Raw genomic sequence first — 25737 nt, forward strand, 5'->3', positions numbered from 1 at the left:
ATTGCGTTCACTAAGGGCTCCTTTTCACTTGCGAGAAATATGAGCGCGTCTCGCATGTTAAAACCCAGCTCTGGTGCCGACACTCCAGAGCGGAGCGTGCGGCTGCATAGCAACACATGGAGCTGCCCGCTCCGCTCCCAAGTGCCAGCGCCAGAGCTTGGTTTTAACATGCGAGACACGGACGTATTTCTCACAAGTGAAAAGGAGCCCTTACCCATATTGTAGCAGGATTGTCAGATTCAGTTTCTTTGATAAAGTATTCCATTTAGACATATATTTGTTAAATACGAAAATGTTTGCAGCACAATACTGCCATGAGAGGATACAAGTAAGAGGATACAAGTAATATTTGCAACCTACAATTTTACCCTGGAACTTCTTTTTAAGTCAGTAGGAAAAACACTCTCTAAATATTCAACATTATCTCCAAGACGCCGATGGTTAACAACTCATCTTAATTTCCACCAGTCCACTAAGATTGTAATAACAAGTCACTAACACCCCATTGGGTAATCGTTAAGCCCTTTTATTGATGGTTGAAATTTTTCTTAAAGGCTAAAGTTCTACAATCCTGTCTGACTCAAGTGCAACTTTTCCAGGGTTGATGATCCTACACAGCCCATTCAGTACATGGAGGCTAACTTTCCACCAGGCTAAAGTTTCAACCCCTGCAGACCTCCCAGATCTGACTTTGCCGATGGCTGAAGCTATTGTCAGGTCACTCAACTATTGTGGCTGTAGTTTTCGTGTTATTTCACTGTCTGCTACTTCAAAATGTTGGGCCTTTTTGCATGGTACCAAAATTTCCAGTCCACACAGAATTTTAGGAGCACCCCATTTTCCTTCTGGCCTCCAGCTCTTCAATTCTCTTACAATGGACAATGGTCAAGCCCAAGCCAAAAGTTACATGACAGGTTCTCCAGGCACCATACGTGGCCTAACTGCACTTTCCTCTTTTTGATGCCAAAACACTGTCTTCTAATGACTCTCCCTTGACTCCTTGGTGTTCTCTAACATGGCGGTATAGAGCTTTAATGCAAAAATGCAATTACTTACATCCCCTATGGGCTCTTCCTTGGCAAGCACTAACAACAGCATCTACTAGACAGGGGGTACCAATACCATGGCCTGTCAGCTCACTACAAATTTGGTAGCAAAGGTGCTCAGACAATGCAAGGGAAAAACACAGCACAGTACACACATACACATACAGAACACCACATATAGTTTATATACAATGAATTACCACCAAAAAGCAAAAAAAAGGTAATATATCTGTCTTTACTACAGCAGGATGCTATCTTTACAGTTGTTATTTTGATGCACCACTGCCTCTTATCTTATATCCTAGACCTCACACTGGAGCTGCTTCAACCACTGCACCATTTGTAACAGACTCTTCTTAGGCCCTCGCAGGCCCTCTGTTGAGAATCACTCAGTCCCTTTTCTTTTCTCTCTACACAGTTACGGAGAGCTCTGCCCACCATAGTGCTGCAACAATGCTCAGACTTCCTTCCTGGTGGCTGTGCTTTATACAACCACAACTCGAAAAAAGTTGTGGCTTTATGTAAAATCTAAAGAAAAAAACAAACAAAATAAGAATGCAATAATATAGAAATCTCTTATAACCATATGTTATCCACAATCGAACATAGAACAGAAGTAAAAAATTAGACATTTTTCCATTTCATCTGAAAATAAATAACTCATTAAGAAATTAATTTCTACAACAGATTAGGCCTATGTCATATCTACCATTGTTGCATTCCTTTTTCTTTTTACAGCAGTCTGTAAAAGTTGAGAAGTGAGGAGACCAACTACTGGAGGTTTGGGAGAGGAATCTTTTGTCCCTACAGTCCTGGGTTGTCTTTGCCAGATTTTTAATTTCATAATGCAAAAAACTATTTTTTATTGGTGAAAGGTCTGGACTGCAGGCAGCCAGGTCATCACCCGATCTCTTTTTCTGCAAAGCTATGATGTTGTGATTGATAAAGTATGTGGTTTAGCATTTTCTTGCTGACATATGCAAGGCTTTTCATGAAATAGACATTGTTTGTATGGGAGCACATGTTCTAAAACCTCTCTCTCTGTCTCTCTCTTTCTGTATATAATGCTCAGCTGACCATCTTTGCTTCTGAGAGACTCTGCCTCTCTAACATGATCTTTTTATAGTCATGTGACTTAGTTGAAAATTGACCCTCCTGCTGTTGTTCATTAGTATCACTTCCTTTCCCAGCTATTTGTTAACCCTGTCCCAACTTTATTAAGTCGTGTTACTGCCATTAATTTCTAAATGAGTTAATTGTTTGACATGAAATCTAAGAATATCTAACTTTCATCTTCTGAGCTGTGTTCTATGTTCTGTTGTGAATAACATATGTCTATAAGATATTTCCAAATAAGATGAAATTCTTGTTTTCCTTACATTTTACACAGCGTCCGGACTTTTTTGGGATTGTGGCTGGATAATGTTTTAATCCCTGCTAACAAGAGCCATCTAGTAGTATCAGTGTAAGCTCTCTGTGTCACCATAATTCAAAAACTGCTTACATTAATAATAAATAAATCTTAGCCGTAATCAGAGTTATGTACTTACCCTAACTTACTTTGATAATCCATATAAAAATGACAGAATAATCACCAACCAAGTATCAAAATTAACATGTTTTAGTCCAACTCTAATTAAGTTTTAGTATCATACAACAATTCTGTCATGGAATTTCAAAGTATGTACACATCAGGTCAAAGACATCTATTTAGTAATGTGTGCACAATTTAAAGTCAATGTGTCAGCAGTTTTTGCTATGCTGAAGACAGCAGGAGATAGGGGCTGAAATGAAGATGTTTATTCCTGACATATTGTACTTTATGATAGTGGTAAAATTTCTTTGGTATGACTTGCGCTTATATGTGAAAAAAATGCAAATTTGGCGAAGAATTTCAAAATTTCAAAATTTTCTCACTGAATTTTCATGCCCTTAAATCACAGAGATATGTCAAATAAAATACAGTGGGTATGAAAAGTCTTCATACCCCTTTAAATTTTTCACTCTTTGTTTCATTGTAACCATTTGGTAAATTCAAAAAAGTTAATTTTTTTCACATTAATGTACACTCTGCACCCCATTTTGACTGAAAAAAACAGAAATGTAGTAATTATTGCAAATTTATTAAAAAATAAAAACTGAAATATCACATGGCCATAAGTATTCAGACCCTTTGCTCAGACACTCATATTTAAGTCACATGCTGTCCATTTCCGTGTGATCCTCCTTGAGATCGTTCTTCTCCTTCATTGGAGTCCACCTGTGTTGATGATAAAGCACTGTTTTTTGCTGTGTTTTTTATTTATTTTTATTATGGTGTTCACTAAAGGGGTTAACTAGTGGGACAGTTTTATAGGTCGAGTCGTTGCAGACGCGGCAGTACCAAATATGTGTATTTTTATTGTTTATATATATTTTATGCAAATATTTGAGTACAATATCTGTTGATTTTTTTTATTATTTTATTTCTGATATATATTTTTAGAATTATTATTTATTTATTTATTAACTTTGTCTCACTGTAGAACTATCATTTTTTTGCAGGCTGATTGCTTGTACAGCATGGAGATGCAGCAGCATCCCTGTGCAGTACAAACTGTCAGTTCTGCACTGATCAGAGCAACTTTCCTAGCTTTGGTGACCCGAATGTCGTCATGATGACATCAGATCTCCATGGCAACGATCGGGATCCCGCGTCATGCCGCGAGGTCTCCGATCCAAGGACAGAGGGGCTGTCATCCCTCTGCCGGCTTCCGGAATGCTGCGATCACGTTCAGTCGCAGCATTTAGGGGTTAAAGTGCTGGGAGCGGTGTGTGACCATTCCTGGCACTTAGTGCTGGGTGTCAGCTGTCAGAATCAGAGATCGCGATGACGTAATAATGCGTCCCTGGTCAAATAGGCCCAGGGCACAGGGATGGATTGTTACGTCTTATTATTACAAGAAATGTCAAAAAGGGGTTAAAGGTAAACTGCCACCAGGGTTTTGCTATCCTATGTGAGAGCAGCAAGATGTAGAGGCAGAGATCCTGATTACAGTGATTTGTCACTTACTGGCCTGCTTGCTGCAGTTTTGATAAAATTACTGTATACAGTTGTGTGAGCAAGTTCTAACAATGTGTAATATACATACTGTTAGGAGTCAGCTCTGCTTGCTGATTTGAACGGTCGCTACATATTCAAAAGTATATGATTTGCCTACTTGCAGTTATGTGCTGACTAGATCCTTATCCACTTATAACAGTAGAAGATTGAGAGAAGAAGATGAGCAGTTTCCCCGTGACTGCAGGTAGGCAAATCACACACTTGCAGTCAAATGACAAACTCTAAATAGCCTATGCTGTTCAGGGCCATTTCTATGGTGAACCGACGCGACTAATCTAGAGGTGGAAGGCCTTAGGAATATCAACAAACCATCTCAGGATTTAAGGTACCGTCACACTAAGCGACGCTGCAGCGATACCGACAACGATCCGGATCGCTGCAGCGTCGCTGTTTGGTCGCTGGAGAGCTGTCACACAGACAGCTCTCCAGCGACCAACGATCCCGAGGTCCCCGGTAACCAGGGTAAACATCGGGTTACTAAGCGCAGGGCCGCGCTTAGTAACCCGATGTTTACCCTGGTTACCATCGTTAAAGTAAAAAAAACAAACGCTTCATACTTACCTACCGCTGTCTGTCCTCAGCGCTCTGCTTCTCTGGTCTGGCTGTGAGCGCCGGACAGCCGGAAAGCAGAGCGGTGACGTCACCTCTCTGCTTTCCGGCCGCTGTGCTCACAGCCAGAGCAGAGAAGCAGAGCGCCGAGGACAGACACCGGTAGGTAAGTATGTAGCGGTTGTTTTTTTTACTTTAACGATGGTAACCAGGGTAAACATCGGGTTACTAAGCGCGGCCCTGCGCTTAGTTACCCGATGTTTACCCTGGTTACCAGCAAAGACATCGCTGAATCGGTGTCACACACGCCGATTCAGCGATGTCTGTTGTGAATTCTGTGGCTGAGTTCACTTCTGTGGTCACAAGTGGTATTGCAGTCTCTGGGCTTCCTCCCTCAGGTGTTTTGGTGAGCTCGTTGGCTGCCTTGCTATTTAGCTCCACCTGAGTCTGTCTTCCTTGCTCCTTGTCAATGTTCCAGTGTTGGATCTGAGCTACTGCATCTTTCCTTGGGCCTGCTGCTCTGCTAGATAAGTGCTTCTAGTTTGTTTTCTGTTTTTTCTGTCCAGCTTGCTATTAACTTTTGCTGGAAGCTCTGAGAAGCAAAGGGGTGCACCGCCGTGCTGTTAGTTCGGCACGGTGGGTCTTTTTGCCCCTTTGCGTGGTTTTCGTTTTAGGGTTTTTTGTAGACTGCATAGTTCTCTTTGCTATCCTCGCTCTGTCTAGAATATCGGGCCTCACTTTGCTGAATCTATTTCATTCCTACGTTTGTCTTTTCATCTTGCTAACAGTCATTATATGTGGGGGGCTGCCTATTCCTTTGGGGTATTTCTCTGAGGTAAGTCAGGCTTGTATTTCTATCTTCAGGCTAGTCAGCTCCTCAGGCAGTGCCGAGTTGCATAGGTAGTTGTTAGGCGCAATCCACTGCTGCTTATAGTTGTGTGAGGATAGATCAGGTACTGCAGTCTACAGAGATTCCACGTCTCAGAGCTTGTCCTATTGTTTTTGGTTATTGCCAGATCTCTGTATGTGCGCTGATTACTGCACGCTGTGTTGCCTGATTGCCAGCCATAACAGTACAAGGAGCCACACCAATGATTCCCAATAGAGGGAAAAAAGAAATCCTGACATCATTTTTTTTTCTTAGCTCTGTCTTCAGTCTTTTTTTTCCCCTAGACATTAGAGTGCTTCAGGACACAGCTGTGGACATGGATATTCAGGCTCTGTGCTCCTCAATGGATAATCTCGTTGTAAATGTACAAAAGATTCAAGATACTATTGATCAGAAATCGATGCTAGAACCAAGAATTCCGATTCCTGATTTGTTTTTTGGTGACAGAACTAAATTCCTGAGCTTCAGAAATAATTGTAAGCTATTTTTGGCCTTGAAACCTCATTCTTCTGGTAATCCTATTCAACAGGTTTTGATTATTATTTCTTTTTTGCGCGGCGACCCACAGGACTGGGCGTTTTCTCTTGCACCAGGAGATTCTGCATTGAGTAATGTTGATGCATTTTTCCAGGCGCTGGGATTGCTTTACGATGAGCCTAATTCAGTGGATCAGGCTGAGAAAAATCTGCTGGCTTTATGCCAGGGTCAGGATGATGTAGAAGTATATTGTCAGAAATTTAGAAAGTGGTCAGTACTCACTCAGTGGAATGAATCTGCGCTGGCAGCTTTGTTCAGAAAGGGTCTCTCTGAAGCTCTTAAGGATGTAATGGTGGGATTCTGTGGTGGACAGGTTGCAGCAGATCTGGACTCAGGTAGTGGACAATTTGACCTTGTCCCAGGAGAAGGCTCAGCTTTTCGCTAATCGCAGACGCCGTGTGGGACCCCGACTTCGTGTTGGGGATCTGGTTTGGTTATCTTCTCGTCATATTCCTATGAAGGTTTCCTCTCCTAAATTTAAACCTCGTTTTATTGGTCCGTATAGGATTTCTGAGATTCTCAATCCGGTGTCTTTTCGTCTGACCCTCCCAGACTCCTTTTCCATACATAATGTATTCCATAGGTCGTTGTTGAGGAGATACGTGGCACCTATGGTTCCATCTGTGGAGCCTCCTGCCCCTGTTTTGGTGGAGGGGGAATTGGAGTATATTGTGGAGAAGATTTTGGATTCTCGTGTCTCTAGACGGAAACTCCAGTATCTGGTCAAATGGAAGGGTTATGCTCAGGAAGATAATTCCTGGGTTTTTGCCTCTGATGTCCATGCCCCAGATCTTGTTCGTGCCTTTCATGTGGCTCATCCTGGTCGGCCTGGGGGTTCTGGTGAGGGTTCGGTGACCCCTCCTCAAGGGGGGGGTACTGTTGTGAATTCTGTGGCTGAGTTCACTTCTGTGGTCACAAGTGGTATTGCAGTCTCTGGGCTTCCTCCCTCAGGTGTTTTGGTGAGCTCGTTGGCTGCCTTGCTATTTAGCTCCACCTGAGTCTGTCTTCCTTGCTCCTTGTCAATGTTCCAGTGTTGGATCTGAGCTACTGCATCTTTCCTTGGGCCTGCTGCTCTGCTAGATAAGTGCTTCTAGTTTGTTTTCTGTTTTTTCTGTCCAGCTTGCTATTAACTTTTGCTGGAAGCTCTGAGAAGCAAAGGGGTGCACCGCCGTGCTGTTAGTTCGGCACGGTGGGTCTTTTTGCCCCTTTGCGTGGTTTTCGTTTTAGGGTTTTTTGTAGACTGCATAGTTCTCTTTGCTATCCTCGCTCTGTCTAGAATATCGGGCCTCACTTTGCTGAATCTATTTCATTCCTACGTTTGTCTTTTCATCTTGCTAACAGTCATTATATGTGGGGGGCTGCCTATTCCTTTGGGGTATTTCTCTGAGGTAAGTCAGGCTTGTATTTCTATCTTCAGGCTAGTCAGCTCCTCAGGCAGTGCCGAGTTGCATAGGTAGTTGTTAGGCGCAATCCACTGCTGCTTATAGTTGTGTGAGGATAGATCAGGTACTGCAGTCTACAGAGATTCCACGTCTCAGAGCTTGTCCTATTGTTTTTGGTTATTGCCAGATCTCTGTATGTGCGCTGATTACTGCACGCTGTGTTGCCTGATTGCCAGCCATAACAGATGTCTGCGGGGAGTCCAGCGACGAAATAAAGTTCTGGACTTTCTTCCCCGACCAGCGACAGCACAGCAGGGGCCTGATCGCTGCTGCCTGTCACACTGGACGATATCGCTAGCGAGGACGCTGCAACGTCACGGATCGCTAGCGATATCGTCTAGTGTGACGGTACCTTAAGGTGCGGAATCCCATAACATAACCCAAAGTTTATAGAAAAGATATCTCCTCCGTGTGTGTTAGGATCCAGTAATTGCTACATTTTGCAAAATATAAATCCTGCTTTTTAATCATTACATCAGAGGGTCATAATATATTTTATTTTGTTTAGGCGCATTATATGCTGACAAGACACCTAGCTTGGAAAAAATGGATGATCTGGTTCAACCGAATGAAATGTACACCTATAAATGGGATATTACAGAGGATGTGGGGCCGAAAGAAGCTGATCCTGACTGTTTAACCAGCAGTTATTATTCAATGGCAAACCCAGTACAAGATGTGAATTCTGGTTTGATTGGTCCATTGCTGATTTGTAAAAAAGGTAAAGAATAATATATCCAATCATTAGTTTTAAATATATAAAGGGGCTATTCCATAAAACATGTTTTTAACCTGTCCATTAAGACCCCCACAAAGCCTTCCATTCCTCCTCACTGAATGACCTCATTTAGGACAAGGACAGACACAAAGTGGTGGCCAATGCACTAGCTGGGATGACGGGCACTGCAGATAAAACTGATAATGCAGGTAGTCTATTAATGGGGAAAGTCTTTCCCTAAGTAAAACAAGGCTTTAATGGACATAGATAACTGAGATGATTACAAATCCATTCCTAGATTGAACATGTCACAATTTTTTCTAACCCCCCAGTTGTAAAGTTGTTAAGGGTTACTTGCACCACTCATGGTCAGTGGTCACATTAAGTCCATCAAAGCAGTGGCTTTTCACTGTGGTTGATAGGAAATGATGAGGGAACTCCCATCCATAATATCCATATGAAAAGGGTGGAAGCAGATCAATTGCAGATATATAGTCATAATCTAAATTCAAAATCTGCTCTGTAAAAATATAGCACAGTGGGTGAAATAAGTTTGAACATGTCATCAAATTTCTAAGTAAATATATTTCTAAAGGTGCTAACAACATGAAATTCTCTCTAGATGTCACCAATAACCCATCCAATCTACACAGACAAATAGATCAAACCATAGATTGCAAAGGCATGACACCAGCTGAAATATATCAGTAATTACAAAGCAAATCTGCCACTAAGTGAATAAGAATATCAGCTGGTTCATCTGATGGCCTATAAAAAATGTCTCATTACCAAGGTGTCACACAAGAAATATCTCATGATGGGTAAAACCAGTGAGCTGTCTCAAGACCGTTGCAACCTTATTGTTGTAAAACATACTGACCTCATTGATTACAGAATAATTTCTAAACCACTGAAGGTTCCAGTGAGCACTGTTGGGGCCATAATCCAGAAGTGGAAAGAACATAATTTATCATTTCACCACAAACCGGCCAGGACCAGGTGCTCCCAACAAGATTTCAGATAAAGGAGTAAAAAGAATTATCAGAAGAGTTGTCCAAGAGCCAAGGGCCACCTGTGGAGAGTTCCAGATACACCTGGAATCAGCAGGTACAATTGTTTCAAGGAAAACTATAAGTTATGCACTCAACCCCGATGACCTACGAGTATATGCATGCTCACCATGCAAGACTCCATTGCTTAACAAAAAGCATGTTCAAGTGAGATTAATGTTTGCTTAACAACATTTAGACAACCTGTGAAATACTGGAAGAATATAGTCTGGTCATGTGAGACCAAAATTGAATTATTTGGATGCTATAATACACACCATGTTTGGAGGCTAAAAGGCACTGCATATCAACCCAAGAACACCATACCAAATGAAGTTTGGAAGTGGGAACATCACGATATGATGCTGTTTTTCAGCATATGGCACTGGCAAACTTTGAATAATTGAAGGAGGAAAGAATGGATAAATGTACCAAGGTACATTTGATAAAGATCTGTTGCTATCTACCAAGATGATGAAGATGAAAGGAGGGTGAACATTCGAGCAAGGAAACTGTCAATTGGTTTCAGAGAAAGAAAATAAAGCTGCTAGAATGGCCCAGCCAGTCACCTGACCTAAATCCAAGAGAAAATTTATGGAAGTAACTAAAGCTCAGCATTCATAGAAGGAGCCCATGGAACCTTCAGGATTTTAAGAGTGTTTGTGTAAAAAGCATGGGCAAAAACCACACCTGAGGAAGGCATGCGACTAGTTTCTCCATAAAAAAGGCGTCTTGAAGCTGTCATCACCAACAAAGGTTTTTGTACGAAGTATTAAATACAATTCAGTAAGCATGATCAATACTTCTTCCCTGTGTCATTTCTCATTTTTACACATAACTTAATTTATGGACATCTATGATCTGATATTTTTTTTTGCCTGTGTGGATTGGATGGGTTGTTACCGACATTTGGAAAGAATTTCAAGTCAATAGCACCTTTACAAATATATTTACTAAGAAAAATTTCACCCGCTGTATATCTTTGGGCCCAGGTCTATGCATCACTCTACATACAACAGTACTAGCTTGTAATAATACGTGACTGTTGAACACCTGTAAGATTTAACAATTGTTTCCCCATTAAATATTAGGAAGCCTAAATCATGATGGAACACAAAAAAACTTTAACAAAGATTATGTCCTGATGTTTGGGGTGTTCGATGAAAGTAAAAGTTGGCAAACCTTTCCATCAATGAAGGAAAGACCTTTGATGTATACTGTAAATGGATATGTGAATGGAGCTGTACCAGGTATGAATACTTACTACTTTCTCGGTACATTGAGTCTTAAAGAAAAGTTAGTACTTCAGGGGGTTTTCCACCCCTTTCTTTTAAGTTTATTATGGCCCAAGTGGGCGTTAAGGATGATAAATATTTCCTTATTCACATACTGTTCCCCTGCAGCTCCTCCTCACTGGCTGGCACCCCTGCTGGTATCCTCTTCCTCGATGCCGACTGGCGGAAGGAAAGACCACCGGCAAGGGAACGAGGTGTAGATAGTCTTGCTGCCATCAATGCTCCCTGGAAAATAGTATGCAAATTAGCTCTCATCCAGTCTTCTATTCTTGTGTGTGAAAATCTGTTTTGATTTTTTACACAAGTACTGGAGGACACTTCTATTTTACATTTGTCAGAAGATATTAAAGTACCACTCTGACTTTTTTTATATCTTAATCTGGAATTGTGTATTTAATGTAAGTTCCCTGCCCCTAATAATATCTTAATCAGCTGCCATCTTCAGCTACTTCAGTTGGTCTTCTGAAGGTTGTGACCTGCTGGATAGCACCATTGTTTGCTGGGAGATCTAGAAGTTACAACTCAATGTAATCAAACAGGAAAAAAGAGCAGTGATTCTCGGCGTTGCCACAAAGTGAAGACAAGGGTTTATGTTCTCTGGATCTTTATCCATCCATACAAAGCATTTCCCACTCAGGTTGACTCCTTCATCGGGTATTGGAATGTGGGTCCACTCCTCTTCAATGGCTGTGCAAAGCTCTTGCATGGTCTGCAAACTCACCAGACATGTCACCCATTGAGCATGTTTGGGATGCTCTGCATCGGCATACACAACAGCTTGTTGAAGTTCCTGTCAATATACAGCAACTTCGTGCCACCATTAAAGAGAAGTGGACCAACATTCCACAGGCCACAATCAACAACCTGATCAACTCTATGCAAAGAAGGTGTGAGGTAAATGGTGGTCACACCAGATACTGACTGGTTTTCTGACCACCCTTCAATACTTTAAAACTGCACATTTTAGAGTGGCCTTTAATTGTGGCCAGCCAACGGCACACCTGCGATAATCATGCGGTCTAATTAGCATCTTGATATGCCACGCTTGTGATATGGATATACTATATCACAAAAGGAGAAGTGCTCACTAACACAGGTTTAGCAAATTTGTGAACAATATTCGAAAGAATAAGGCCTTTTATGTACAGGGTGGGCCATGTATATGGATACACCTAAATAAAATGGAAATGGTTGGTGATATCAACTTCCTGTTTGTGGCACATTAGTATCTGGGAGGGGGAAAACTTTTCAAAATGGGTGGTAACCATGGCGGCCATTTTGAAGTTGGCCATTTTGGATCCAACTATATTTTTTCCAATGGGAAGAGAATCATGTGACACATCAAACTTATTGAGAATTTCACAAGAAAAACAATGGTGTGCTTGGTTTTAACATAACTTTATTCTTTCATGAGTAATTTACAAGTGTCTCTTTGTTTACAGCCATTGACATGTCACAGAGGTTATAAATGGCCTACCCATAATGTTCTGTGTAAACTGAGGGTCCTGTTCCAATTTTTTTTTTGCCCATTCTGCAAATTCAGCGCGCTGATCTAGCATCAGTCGAAAATCCCTTTGGCGGATATTAGCTACTTACAAATGGCACCCTTACAAAGTCCAGCTGCTGCAGCATCTAAAACGAGGATGACCCATATCGGCGCGCTGAACTTGCAGAAAGGGCAAAACAAAAATTGGAGCAGGACCCTCAGTTTACGCAGAACATTATGTTCAACTTTTTTGGATGGGCCATTTATATGGATACACCTAAATAACATGGGAATGGTGATAGTTTTCTTGCGTAGGGTCTCTTGCATTGAAATCTGCTTCAATGACCCGGGTACTGCGTTCACCAGACATCAACACAATTTATATCCGCTCCTCACGTGTTAAGTAATGATGAGTGAATATACTCGTTACTTGAGATTTCCCGAGCACGCTCGGGTGTCCTCAGAGTATTTTTTAGCGCTCGAAGATTTAGTATTCATCGCCGCTGCTGAATGATTTACATCTGTTAGCCAGCTTGATTACATGTGGGGATTTTCTAGCAACCAGGCAACCCCCACATGTACTTATGCTGCCTAGTAGCTGTAAATCATTCAGCTGCGGCGATGAAAACTAAATCTCCGAGCACTAAAAAATACTCGGAGGACACCCGAACGTGCTTGGGAAAGCCTGAGCAACGAGTATACTCGCTCATCACTAGTGTTAACCTCTGCGGCATGTCAATGGCTGTAAACAAAGAGAAACTTGTAAATAACTCATGAAAGAATAAAGTTACATTAAAACCAAGCACACCATTGTTTTTCTTGTAAAATTCTCAGTAAGTTTGATGTGTCACATGACCTTCTTCCCATTGGAAAAAATAAAGTTGGATCCAAAATGGCCAACTTCAAAATGGCCGCCATGGTCACCACTCATTTTAAAAAGTTTTCCCCCTCCCATATACTAATGTGCCACAAACAGGAAGTTGATATCACCAACCATTCCCATTTTATTTAGGTGTATCCATATACATGGCCCACCCTGTACACAGAAAAAGTCCTAGATTTTGAGTTCAGCTCATAAAAATGGGAGCAAAAACAAGTGTTGTGCTTATATTTTTGTTCAGTGTCTATATATATATATATATATATATATATATATATATATATATATATATATATATATAGTACAGACCAAAAGTTTGGACACACCTTCTCATTTAAAGATTTTTCTGTATTTTCATGACTGTGAAAATTGTACATTCAAACTGAAGGCATCAAAACTATGAATTAACACATGTGGAATTATATATAGTCCTACTGAATAGACTGTTAGAATTTGTATTATGGCAAGAAAAAAGCAGCTAAGTAAAGAAAAACGAGTGGCCATCATTACTTTAAAAAATGAAGGTCAGTCAGTCCGAAAAATTGGGCAAACTTTGAAAGTGTCCCCAAGTGCAGTGGCAAAAACCATCAAGCGCTACAAAGAAACTGGCTCACATGAGGACCGCCCCAGGAAAGCAAGACCAAGAGTCACCTCTGCTTCTGAGGATAAGTTTATCCGAGTCACCAGCCTTACAAATTGCAGGTTAACAGCAGCTCAGATTAGAGACCAGGTCAATGCCACAAAAGTTCTAGCAGCAGACACAACTCTACAACAACTGTGAAGAGTAGACTTTGTGCAGCAGGCCTTCATGGTAAAATAGCTGCTAGGAAACCACTGCAAAGGCCAGGCAACAAGCAGAAGAGACTCGTTTGGGCTAAAGAACACAAGGAATGGACATTAGACCAGTGGAAATCTGTGCTTTGGCCTCATGAGTCCAAATTTGAGATCTTTGGTTCCGACTACCGTGTCTTTGTGCGACGCAGAAAAGGTGAACGGATGGACTTTACATGCCTGGTTCCCATTGTGAGGCATGGAGGAGGAGGTGTGATGGTGTGGGGGTGCTTTGCTGGTGACACTGTTGGGGATTTATTCAAAATTGAAGGCATACTGAACCAGCATGGCTACCACAGCATGCTATTCCATCCGGTTTGCGTTTAGTTGGACCATCATTTATTTTTCAACAGGACAATGATCCCAAACACACCTCCAGGCTGTGTAAGGGCTATATGACCAAGAAGGAGAGTGATGGGGTGCTACGCCAGATGACCTGGCCTCCACAGTCACCAGACCTGAACCCAATTGCGATGGTTTGGGGTGAGCTGGACCGCAGAGTGAAGGCAAAAGGGCCAACAAGTGCTAAGCATCTCTGGGAACTCCTTCAAGATTGTTGGAAGACCAATCCCGGTGACTACCTCTTGAAGCTCATCAAGAGAATGCCAAGAGTGTGCAAAGCAGTCATCAAAGCAAAAGGTGGCTACTTTGAAGAACCTAGAATATAAGACATAATTTCAGTTGTTTCATACTTTTTTGTTAAAGGGAACCTGCACCAGCATCACGGGCTTATCTACAGCATTCTGGAATGCTGTAGATAAGCCCCCGATGTATCCTAAAACATGAGTAAAAGAGGTTAGATTATACTCACCCAGGGGCGGTCCCGCTGCGGTCCGGTCCGATGGGCGTCGCAGTTCGGGGCCTCCCATCTTCTTACGATGACGTCCTCTTCTTGTCTTCACACTGTGGCTCTGCTGCAGGTGTACTTTTCTGCCCTGTTGAGGGCAGAGCAAAGTACTGCAGTGCGCAGGCGCTGGGCCTCTCTGACCTTTCCCGGCGCCTGCGCACTGCAGTACTTTGCTCTGCCCCCAACAGGGCAGACAAAGTACTCCTGCGCTGGAGCCGCAGCATGAAGAGAAGAAGAGGACATCATCCTATGAAGTTGGGAGGCCCCGGACCGGACCGCGACGCCCATCCGATCAGACCACCCGCCCAGGTGAGTATAATCTAACCTCTTTTTCTCATCTTTCAGGATACATTGGGGGCTTATCTACAGCATTCCAGAATGCTGTAGATAAGCCCCTGATGCCGGTGGGCTTAGCTCACCATCGATTTTGGTTGTGACAGCTTCCCTTTAAGTATATAATTCCACATGTGTTAATTCATAGTTTTGATGCCTTCAGTGTGAATGTACAATTTTCATAGTCATGAAAATACAGAAAAATCTTTAAATGAGAATGTGTGTCCAAACGTTTGGTCTGTACTGTATATATAATTTTTTTTTTCTAATTTAATATTTGAAAGTGCACCCCAAACATATCTCGTATAAGCACATTTTATAAGAGGATCTGTCAGCCCTCCTGACATTTCTATTATAGCAAATGCTTGAAGTCACATTAAAAGATTCAATTCTGGATCATCTTTCCTTATGACTGTGATGTTCTGTTCCTCTGATGTTTTTCCTACAAATAAGTGAATAAATATAGCCCAGGGTGTTATCATTGATATTTTTACGGTCACGTTCCCCTACACAGTTTCACATTGTCAGCTTTGGTTGGACAGTGTGCAGGGACACGCCCCTAACAGGTAACACCCAGTTGTCACTTTATTCAGAATTTTCTAGAATATGAAAGATGCTCCAGAATGGTTATTTCTTAGGAAATAGTATTTAAAAAAGAAACAAGCTCTACAATTTAGCAGAGTAGCCCGGTCCTATTTAAGAAGATACAGGAATACATAAAGGAGTCGATTATATTTGTTTTGTTGGTACTATGTAAATATTGGATAATGGTATTTGTGCTCCAGCATTCACAGCCTGTGTCGATGACAACATTAGTTGGCATATACTGGGTTTGAGTTCCAAACCTGAATTTTTCTCCATTCACATCTTTGAGCACTCCTTGGAGGAAAAACTTCATAAAGTCTCTATGATAAGCCTTGTCAGCATGGCATCCACAACTGCAAACATGACTGTAACCCAAACTGGCAGATGGAATATATCTTCACTTGTTGAAAAACATCTCGAAGGTAAAGATTTCTGCAATATAGTCACATATCATTCTTGTTGTGAAGTGTATAAATGTATTACCATAGGGAAATGACACAAGAAATCTCAAAGGAAATTTGATGGATATGCATGAGACCATTATTATAAACTGCCAGGAGCTTGATCATTGAACCTACCTATCTATGTAATACCTTCCTACAGCTTTACAATTTTTGCTCTTTTTGAGTTACTTAATATCCCAATTTTGAGATCCAAGATGGGATAAAAACTTATGTGCATCTTATATTCTGAAGACACCAATCCAACCTCAGAAGTACACTCACAGGATATTCATAAATGTCTAATATGTGTGAGCCCCATCTCTGGGACCCTCACATGTCAAAATAATGGAGTTTTGTGAACCCAAAAATGACAATTCACAGCGCCTGCTTCCCAAATATTTTCAGATTGCTGGAACCAGCACCTATGTAATGCTAATGCCGGCATCCCTGCGTGGTTTCTCTTCTCCCTCCATGCAGGGATGCTGACATTCTCGCCTCTGCAGCCTCTCGATCACTTCTCCCTGCTTCCTGCTGTCTGTGCACGCCACATAAACTTCCCGGCAGTGTGCCTCGTATGCGCATGCTCCCCTGCTCTTAAAGGGACAGCATGCATAGTTTGAAAATGCCTCCAGTTGAGAGGCATCTTGTATAAAATGAACCCTACCCAATAAGAAGGTGTCTGAGCAACCCCTATAATACCCTGAGTTGTGTGTGTGTATGTAACTGTATGTTGCCAGGTCCCTTGTTCTAGTATCCCTTGCAGGGAGCCTTAATCTGAACCTCTGGTAATTGTGTGGCCAGGGCCGAACCTGAAGCCCTAGTCCTTGTGTGGCCAGGGCCTCAACCTGAAGCCCTAGTCCTTGTGTGGCCAGGGCCTCAACCTGAAGCCCTAGTCCTTGTGTGGCCAGGGCCTCAACCGGAAGCCCTAGTCCTTGTGTGGCCAGGGCCTCAACCTGAAGCCCTAGTCCTTGTGTGGCCAGGGCCTCAACCTGAAGCCCTAGTCCTTGTGTGGCCAGGGCCTCAACCTGAAGCCCTAGTCCTTGTGTGGCCAGGGCCTCAACCTGAAGCCCTAGTCCTTGTGTGGCCAGGGCCTCAACCTGAAGCCCTAGTCCTTGTGTGGCCAGGGCCTCAACCTGAAGCCCTAGTCCTTGTGTGGCCAGGGCCTCAACCTGAAGCCCTAGTCCTTGTGTGGCCAGGGCCTGAACCTGAAGCCCTAGTCCTTGTGTGGTCAGGGCCTCAGCCTGAAACCGCACCTGGCGGTCCCTGAACCTGAAATCGCATCTTCAGATCACTGTAGCCTGAGGCCACACTGGCGGTACCTGAACCCCGAGAATCCGCACTGACAGTACCTGAATCCTGAGAAGCCGCGGCGGTGCCAGGTCCCTGTAACCATTCCATCAGTACTCGAACCTGCACCTGTGTCAGTCCTGGTTTGCGTTCCTGAGTCTGTACGGTTGGAACATGTTCCAGTATCCGAATCTATGTCTGGACTCCTTGTCAGTATCCATTCTGTCAGAGCACCCAGAACCTGAGTAGTCTGAAGAGTCCATATCCTGTCCATCAGTGACTCCGAGTTCTTATCCATTTTGGCGAATCTGACGCTGGGGTCCGCAGACTCAGAACCGTGGACTGCCTAGGAGTAATACCTGGCGGCTACCTGCAGCTCAAGCCTGACTCCACCACTGAAAATCAGGGTTAATAAGGGTTAATATAAGTGCAGGGTAGGCTGGGGGAACTGAACGTAATATGCACGTTGCTGTGACTTTCCTGTCAGGGGCTGAAAATGCCTATCACCTGGGAAGGAGAGTAAATATATGGACAGCATATATTAAACTCTTCCCTTCTATAGAGCACAAGGAGTGCCCACTCGATTCATTCTCTAAAGGGTTAGCTGAGTAGTGCACTTGGCTATCTCCTGGTGTGGATCTCTGCGCCCAGATGCCCAGCAGTGTTCAATCAATTACCTATGCCGGGTGACAGGTGATTCATTCTTACTGGAAAACTTTATTAAATCTTTTTTCTTTCTTTTTTTTAAATTGTGCATTGTGTAGTTTCTTATAGTCCACATAATATATGATGATGCATATTAAAGACAGATGGATTTACGGGTTCCTTTTCATTTATTTTTTTACCAGCCGGCATGCATGGTCATTTGGAGGTAAATTCATGTTTTGACCGCGTACACCATACACTGAGGAAGTCTGTTTTTCAAACTAGATATATTAAAAAGTGGGATTATTATGTAGCTGCAGTTGAAGTAGACTGGGATTATGCATCTGGGACTTCAGAGAACTCTGAGAAGTAAGTGTCTAATTGTTATTTATGTACTTTTACAATTAGTTAAAGGGAATCTGTCAGTAGGTTTTTGCTATGGAATCTGAGAGCAGCCTGATGTAGAGGCAGAGAGATCCTGATTCCAGTTTGCTGCCATTTGGATACAATCACAGTTGTATCTGTTGCAGATGTAGCAGTTCTCTGAATGCTGACCACTGTATAACCTCGCCCACACCACTGATTATTAGCAGCTGCCTGTTTACACTCAGCTGCCAATCAGTGGTGGGGGGCGGAGTTAAACAGATTAGCTGGACTGCCTGGCACGCAACACCTAGTCTGGAAGTGGTAATTTCCTGCAGATAAAACACAGATTGTATTGTAACTACAACAAAGTGCTGAACAAGTGACACATCCCTGTAATATGCCTACACATTTTGCTACTCTCAGATTAAATAGCAAAAACCTGCTGACAGATTCCATTTAAGTATTGCTATGATACACCTTATTAATGAGAAATAAATATTCTACCATTTAATGTGGCTTATGGATACCCTTTGCTAGAACATGCCTGACATATTATAACTTGAAAATGAGTTTTGTCTAGATCAGATGACACTTTACTATTTATTATATCTGCATTTTGTTGTGGCTTTTGCTGTAGTTTTTACTTTGTGAAATCTGCTGTGTAAATTCTTTGCTTTTCCACAACGCAAATGTTCAGCAAGTTCGGATGTCCCTTAATGGAGAATAATATGCTGCTTGCTTTCTAATATACATGGTTAGAATAATATGCTGCTTGCTATGTATTGAATGCTTATGATATCATAACATATAGGGCTCATGCCCACTTGCGATGAAATCTGACAAATTCAATCAGATAAAAAATCGGATTGAATTCAGACCAATGTTAATCTATGATTGTGTGCTCATCTGCGGGTTTTTTTTTACTAGCTCGGATTGGATCACAACCAGGCTGGAAACAAATCGCAGCATGCTGCGATTGTAATCAGAAAACAGATCACATCCCGCAATAGAAGTCAATGGGTGCACGAAAAAAATCACACAGCACTCGCACCATGCGAGTGCTGTGCGATTTTTACGCACTGGTGTTCTTTGAAAAACTGGCATTTCATATGCAGGTGCTGTAAAAACACACTGACAAGTTCCAATAGAATATATATATATATATATATATATACAGTATATATATATATATATATATATATATATATATATATATGTATTCTATGTGTATATATCTATCAGTGACACACATATACAATATATACAGTACAGACCAAAAGTAAGTTTGGACACACCTTCTCATTTAAAGATTTTTCTGTATTTTCATGACCATGAAAATTGTACATTCACACTGAAGGCATCAAAACTATGAATTAACACATGTGGAATTACATACTTAACAAAAAAGTGTGAAACAACTGAAATTATGTCTTATATTCTAGGTTCTTCGAAGTAGCCACCTTTTGCTTTGATGATTGCTTTGCACACTCTTGGCATTCTCTTGATGAGCTTCAAGAGTTAGTCACTGGGAATGGTTTTCCAACAATCTTGAAGGAGTTCCCAGAGATGCTTGGCACTTGTTGGCCCTTTCGCCTTCACTCTGCGGTCCAGCTCACCACAAACCATCTCGATTGGGTCCAGGTCTGGTGACTGTGGAGGCCAGGTCATCTGGCGTAGCACCCCATCACTCTCCTTCTTGGTCAAATAGCCCTTACACAGCCTGGAGGTGTGTTTGGGGTCATTGTCCTGTTGAAAAGTAAATGATTGTCCAATTAAACGCAAAACGGATGGAATAGCATGCCGCTGCAAGATGCTGTGGTAGCCATGCTGGTTCAGTATGCCTTCAATTTTGAATAAATTCCTAACAGTGTCACCAGCAAAGCACCCCCTCACCATCACACCTCCTCCTCCATGCTTCACGGTGAGAACCAGGCATGTAAAGTCCATCCGTTAACCTTTTCTGTGTCGCACAAAGACACAGTGGTTGGAACCAGAGATCTCAAATTTGGACTCATCAGAACAAAGCACAGATTTCCACTGGTCTAATGTCCATTCCTTGTGTTCTTTAGCCCAAACACGTCTCTTCTGCTTGTTGCCTGTCCTTAGCAGTGGTTTCCTAGCACCTATTTTACCATGAAGGCCTGCTGCACAAAGTCTCCTCTTAACGGTTGTTGTAGAGATGTGTCTGCTGTTAGAACTCTGTGTGGCATTGACCTGGTCTCTAATCTGAGCTGCTGTTAACCTGCGATTTCTGAGGCTGGTGACTCGGATAAACTTCTCCTCAGAAGCAGAGGTGACTCTTGGTCTTCCTTTCCTGGAGCAGTCCTCATGTGAGCCAGTTTCTTTGTAGCGCTTGATGATTTTTGCCACTGCACTTGGGGATACTTTCAAAGTTTGCCCAATTTTTCAAACTGAATGACCTTCATTTCTTAAAGTAATGATGGCCACTCGTTTTTCTTTACTTAGCTGCTTTTTTCTTGCCATAATACAAATTCTAACAGTCTATTCAGTAGATCTATCAGCTGTGTATCCACCAGACTTCTGGACACCACAACTGATGGTCCCAACCCCATTTATAAGGCAAGAAATCCCACTTATTAAACCTGACAGGGCACACCTGTGAAGTTGAAACCATTCCCAGTGACTAACTCTTGAAGCTCATCAAGAGAATGCCAAGAGTGTGCAAAGCAGTCATCAAAGCAAAAGGTGGCTACTTTGAAGAACCTAGAATGTAAGACATAATTTCAGTTGTTTCACACTTTTTTGTTAAGTATATAATTCCACATGTGTTAATTCATAGTTTTGATGCCTTCAGTGTGAATGTACAATTTTCATGCCCCAGGAAGAAGCATCACGCGAAACGCGCGTCGGGGTTTATGCGGTCACAGCACGCCACTGAGCAGAGCACGTTAGGAGACAGCACGGAGCAGGTAATATGTATGGGGGTCGGGGTGCACCGCTCATTATACGCTAGCCGCCAGGCAGTGTTCTAGTGTATCACAGATGCTATGTTTGTAACCTCTAGTGACAGGAGAAAACGGTGTGGTTCCGGCCATCAGGGCTTCCAACTAGATTACTGTGCAATGTATGTATAATGGATTTACCTGACTCCAGTATATGTATTCCCGGTTGACCGCAATTGGGTTGTTTTTTGAGGCACCTTGTCTATGTCCATATATGTTTAGTTTTATTTATTGTCTAATAAAGGTATTTGAATTTTAAAATGAATGTATATAGTGGCACTTCTTGGATCACAGATTAATATCTGTGCTCCTGATATGATATAATTGATACATGAGGTGTTACCCACTCCCCTAGTGGGATTATGGGTTTGGGCGTTGTGCTTACATTTTACTTGTTTAGTAAAATACACCCCATAGTCCTCCATATATTATAATGTGCACCACAGTCCTCCACATAGTATAATACATTCCCTATAGTCCTCCATATATTAAAATGCACTGCTCAGTCCTCCATATAGCATAATACACTCCTCATAGTCCTCCATATAGCATAATACACTCCTCATAGTGCTCCATATAGTATAATGCACCGCCATAGTCATCCATGTAGTACAATTCACTTCCCATAGTATAATGCACCCCATAGTTCTTCATATAGTATAACGTATTCCCCATAGTCCTCGATACAGTATAATGCAGCCCACATATAGTATAATTCAGCCACCACCCTACAGAATATAATTCAGCCACCTCAGAGTATAATGCAGCCACCCCAGAGTATAATGCAGCCCACCACCCCATAGAATATAATACAGCCCACCTCCCCATAATATATAATGTAGCCCCCATAGAATATAATGCAGCCCCCAAAGTATATAACACAGCCTCCCCATAGAATAGAATATACCCCCACAATAGTATATCACAGCCACATAGTATATAACACAGCCTCCCACATAGAATATAATATACCCCCCATAGTATATAGCACAACTCCCATAGCAGATAACACAGCCCACGTAGCAGTATACAGAACAGCCCACGTAGCAGTATACAGCACAGCCCACTTATCAGTATACAGCACAGCCCACTTAGCAGTACACAGCACAGCCCACAGAGTAGTATACAGCACTGCCCACATAGTAGTATACAGCACAGCCCACACAGTAGTATATAGCACAGCCCACATTGTAGTATATAGCACAGCCCACACAGTAGTATACAGCACAGCCCACACAATAGTATACAGCAGAGCCCAGACAGTAGTATACAGCACAGCTCACATAGTAGTATACAGCACTGCCCACACAGTAGTGTATAGCACAGCCCACACAGCAGTATATAGCACAGCCCACATAGTAGTATACAGCACAGCCCACATAGTAGTATACAACAGAGCCCACACAGTAGTATACAGCACTGCCCACATAGTAGTATACAGCAGAGCCCACAGAGTAGTATATAGCACAGCCCACATAGTAGTATATAGCACAGCCCACAAAATATTATATAGCACAGCCCACACAGTAGTATACAGCACAGCCCACATAGTAGTATACAGCACAGCCCACATAGTAGTATACAGCACAGCCTGCACAGTAGTATACAGCAGAGCCCACACAGTAGTTTACAGCACAGCCCACATAGTAGTATACAGCACTGCCCACACAGTAATGTATAGCACAGCCCACAAAGTAGTATATAGCACAGCCCACATAGTAGTATACAACAGAGCCCACACAGTAGTATATAGCACAGCCCACACAGTAGTATACAGCACTGCCCACATAGTAGTATACAGAAGAGCCCACACAGTAGTATACAGCACTGCCCACATAGTAGTATACAGCAGATCCCACATAGTAGTATACAGCAGAGCCCACATCTCTCCTCCCCCTAGAATGGCCCCACAGTCCAGTAAAAAAAAAACCACACAAGCTCCTCACCTTTCCTCGTGCCCGCGTTGCTCCCTGCTCCTGTCTCGGCGGCTGCCGCTGCACTGCCTGGGACACAGTGAGTGCGCGCGCACCCGCAGTGTCAAAGGCAGAGCGGGGAATGATGGGAGAGGGAGTGTCAGGTGACGCTCTCTCCTCCATCATTGCAGTCAACTGTACTGGCGTCATAGACTCCTGTATAGTTGAATGTGGCTGCGGCGCTGGGGGAGGGAAGGGTGAGTCGGCGAGCAGCGGCCCACTACTGGCACCGGCCCTTCTGGCATTTGCCAGAACTGCCCGATGGCCAGTCTGGCCCTGCATGGATTACATACAGTAAACCATTGCAGACTAGTTAGATTTATAGATGTCAGTGACCAATATAATTAGTATACACTGCGTGCAGAATTATTAGGCAAGTTGTTTTTTGGATCACATAATACTTTTTATACATGTTGTCCTACTCCAAGCTGTGGAGATCCAACTACCAATTAAGTAAATCAGGTGATGTGCATCTCTGTAATGAGGAGGGGTGTTGTCTAATGACATCAAAACCATATATAAGGTGTGCTTAATTATTACGCAACTTCCTTTCCTTTGGCAAAATGGGTCAGAAGAGAGTTTTGACAGGCTCTGAAAAGTGCAAAATTGTGAGATGTCTTGCAGAGGGATGCAGCAGACTTGAAATTGCCAAACTTTTGAAGCGTGATCACCGAACAATCAAGCGTTTCATGGCAAATAGCCAACAGGGTCGCAAGAAGCGTGTTGGGCAAAAAAGGCACAAAATAACTGCCCATGAATTGAGGAAAATCAAGCGTGAAGCTGCCAAGATGCCATTTGCCACCAGTTGTGCCATATTTCAGAGCTGCAATGTTACTGGAGTAACAAAAAGCACAAGGTGTGCGATACTCAAGGACATGGCCAAGGTAAGGAAGGCTGAAAAACGACCACCTTTGAACAAGAAACATAAGATAAAATGTCAAGACTGGGCCAAGAAATATCTTAAGACTGACTTTTCAAAGGTTTTATGGACTGATGAAATGAGAGTGACTCTTGATGGGCCAAAGGCTGGATCAGTAGAGGGCAGAGAGCTCCACTCCAACTCCGACGGCAGCAAGGTGGAGGTGGGGTACTGGTATGGGCTGGTATCATCAAAGATGAACTTGTGAGACCTTTTCGGGTTGAGGATGGAGTGAAGCTCAACTCCCAGACCTACTGCCAGTTTCTGGAAGACTTCTTCAAGCAGTGGTACAGGAAGAAGTCAGTATCGTTCAATAAAAACATGATTTTCATGCAGGACAATGCTCCATCACATGCCTCCAACTACTCCACAGCGTGGCTGGCCAGTAAAGGTCTCAAAAAAGAAAAAATAATGACATGGCCCCCTTGTTCACCTGATCTGAACCCCATAGAGAACCTGTGGTCCCTCATAAAATGTGAGATCTACAGGGAAGGAAAACAGTACACCTTTCGGAACAGTGTCTGGGAGGCTGTGGTGGCTGCTGCACGCAACGTTGATCGTAAACAGATCAAGCAACTGACAGAATCTATGGATGGAAGGCTGTTGAGTGTCATCATAAAGAGAGGTGGCTATATTGGTCACTAATTTTGGGGGGTTTTGTTTTTGCATGTTAGAAATGTTTATTTCTAAATTTTGTGCAGTTATATTGGTTTATCTGGTGAAAATAAACAAGTGAGATGGGAATATATTTGGTTTTTATTAAGTTGCCTAATAATACTGCACAGTAATAGTTACCTGCACAAACAGATATTTTCCTAAGATAGCCAAATCTAAAAATACCCACTCCAACTTCCAATAATATTAAGCTTTGATATTTACGAGTCTTTTGGGTTGATTGAGAACATAGTTGTTGATCAATAATAAAAATAATCCTCTAAAATACAACTTGCCTAATAATTCTGCACACAGTGTAGTGTGTGTGCAAATTATGGGACATGTGCGTATTTAATAAAAGAATCTTTACGTGGAAAAAAAATGGTGTGGGCTACAGTGCAATTTTCCAAGCCAGACAGGGAAATCCAGCGACTGGGGACAGATATTCATAGCCTAGGAAGGGGCCATGGTTATTGCCCCCCCCCCCCCCGGCTACAAACATCTGCCCCCAGCTGCCCCAGAAATGGCGCATGTGTAAGATGTGCCAATTCCAGCACTTATCCTCTCTCTTCCCACTGCCCTTATGGGGTAATAGTTGGGGGTTGATGCCACCTTTGTATTGTAAGGTGACATCAAGCCGGCTTAGTAATGGAGAAGTGTCAATAGGACACCTATCCATTACTAATCCTAAACTTGGTGAGAGGTTAAATAAACGCACAGTCAGAATAAAGACTTTTAATGAAATCAAACACAACACAGTTTCCCATCTTTGTTGTTCTGCTAATCCATGCAACGCCCTCGATCTCCTGTAATAAATAAAAAATAATAAGCCAACAATATACTCATACCGGTCCGGCGTTCAGTCCCACGCTGTAATCCATATCTGGGGGGATATAC

The 25737-nt window shown here is 42.5% G+C and overlaps 1 protein-coding gene across 1 annotated transcript in view; it reads left to right on the top strand.

Annotated features, from left to right (window-relative positions):
- Window positions 1-25737, top strand: part of F5 (coagulation factor V) — a 128926-nt gene that overhangs the window by 20921 nt on the left and 82268 nt on the right. The window contains exons 4-7 of the mRNA XM_069761677.1: window positions 8075-8287; window positions 10425-10583; window positions 15791-16012; window positions 18169-18334. Of these exons, the coding sequence (XP_069617778.1) occupies window positions 8075-8287; window positions 10425-10583; window positions 15791-16012; window positions 18169-18334 (760 nt within the window). The remainder of the gene's footprint in view (window positions 1-8074; window positions 8288-10424; window positions 10584-15790; window positions 16013-18168; window positions 18335-25737) is intronic.

This window comes from Ranitomeya imitator, chromosome 3 (assembly GCF_032444005.1).
Source record: "Ranitomeya imitator isolate aRanImi1 chromosome 3, aRanImi1.pri, whole genome shotgun sequence".
In the NCBI taxonomy this organism is placed as follows: domain Eukaryota; kingdom Metazoa; phylum Chordata; class Amphibia; order Anura; family Dendrobatidae; genus Ranitomeya; species Ranitomeya imitator.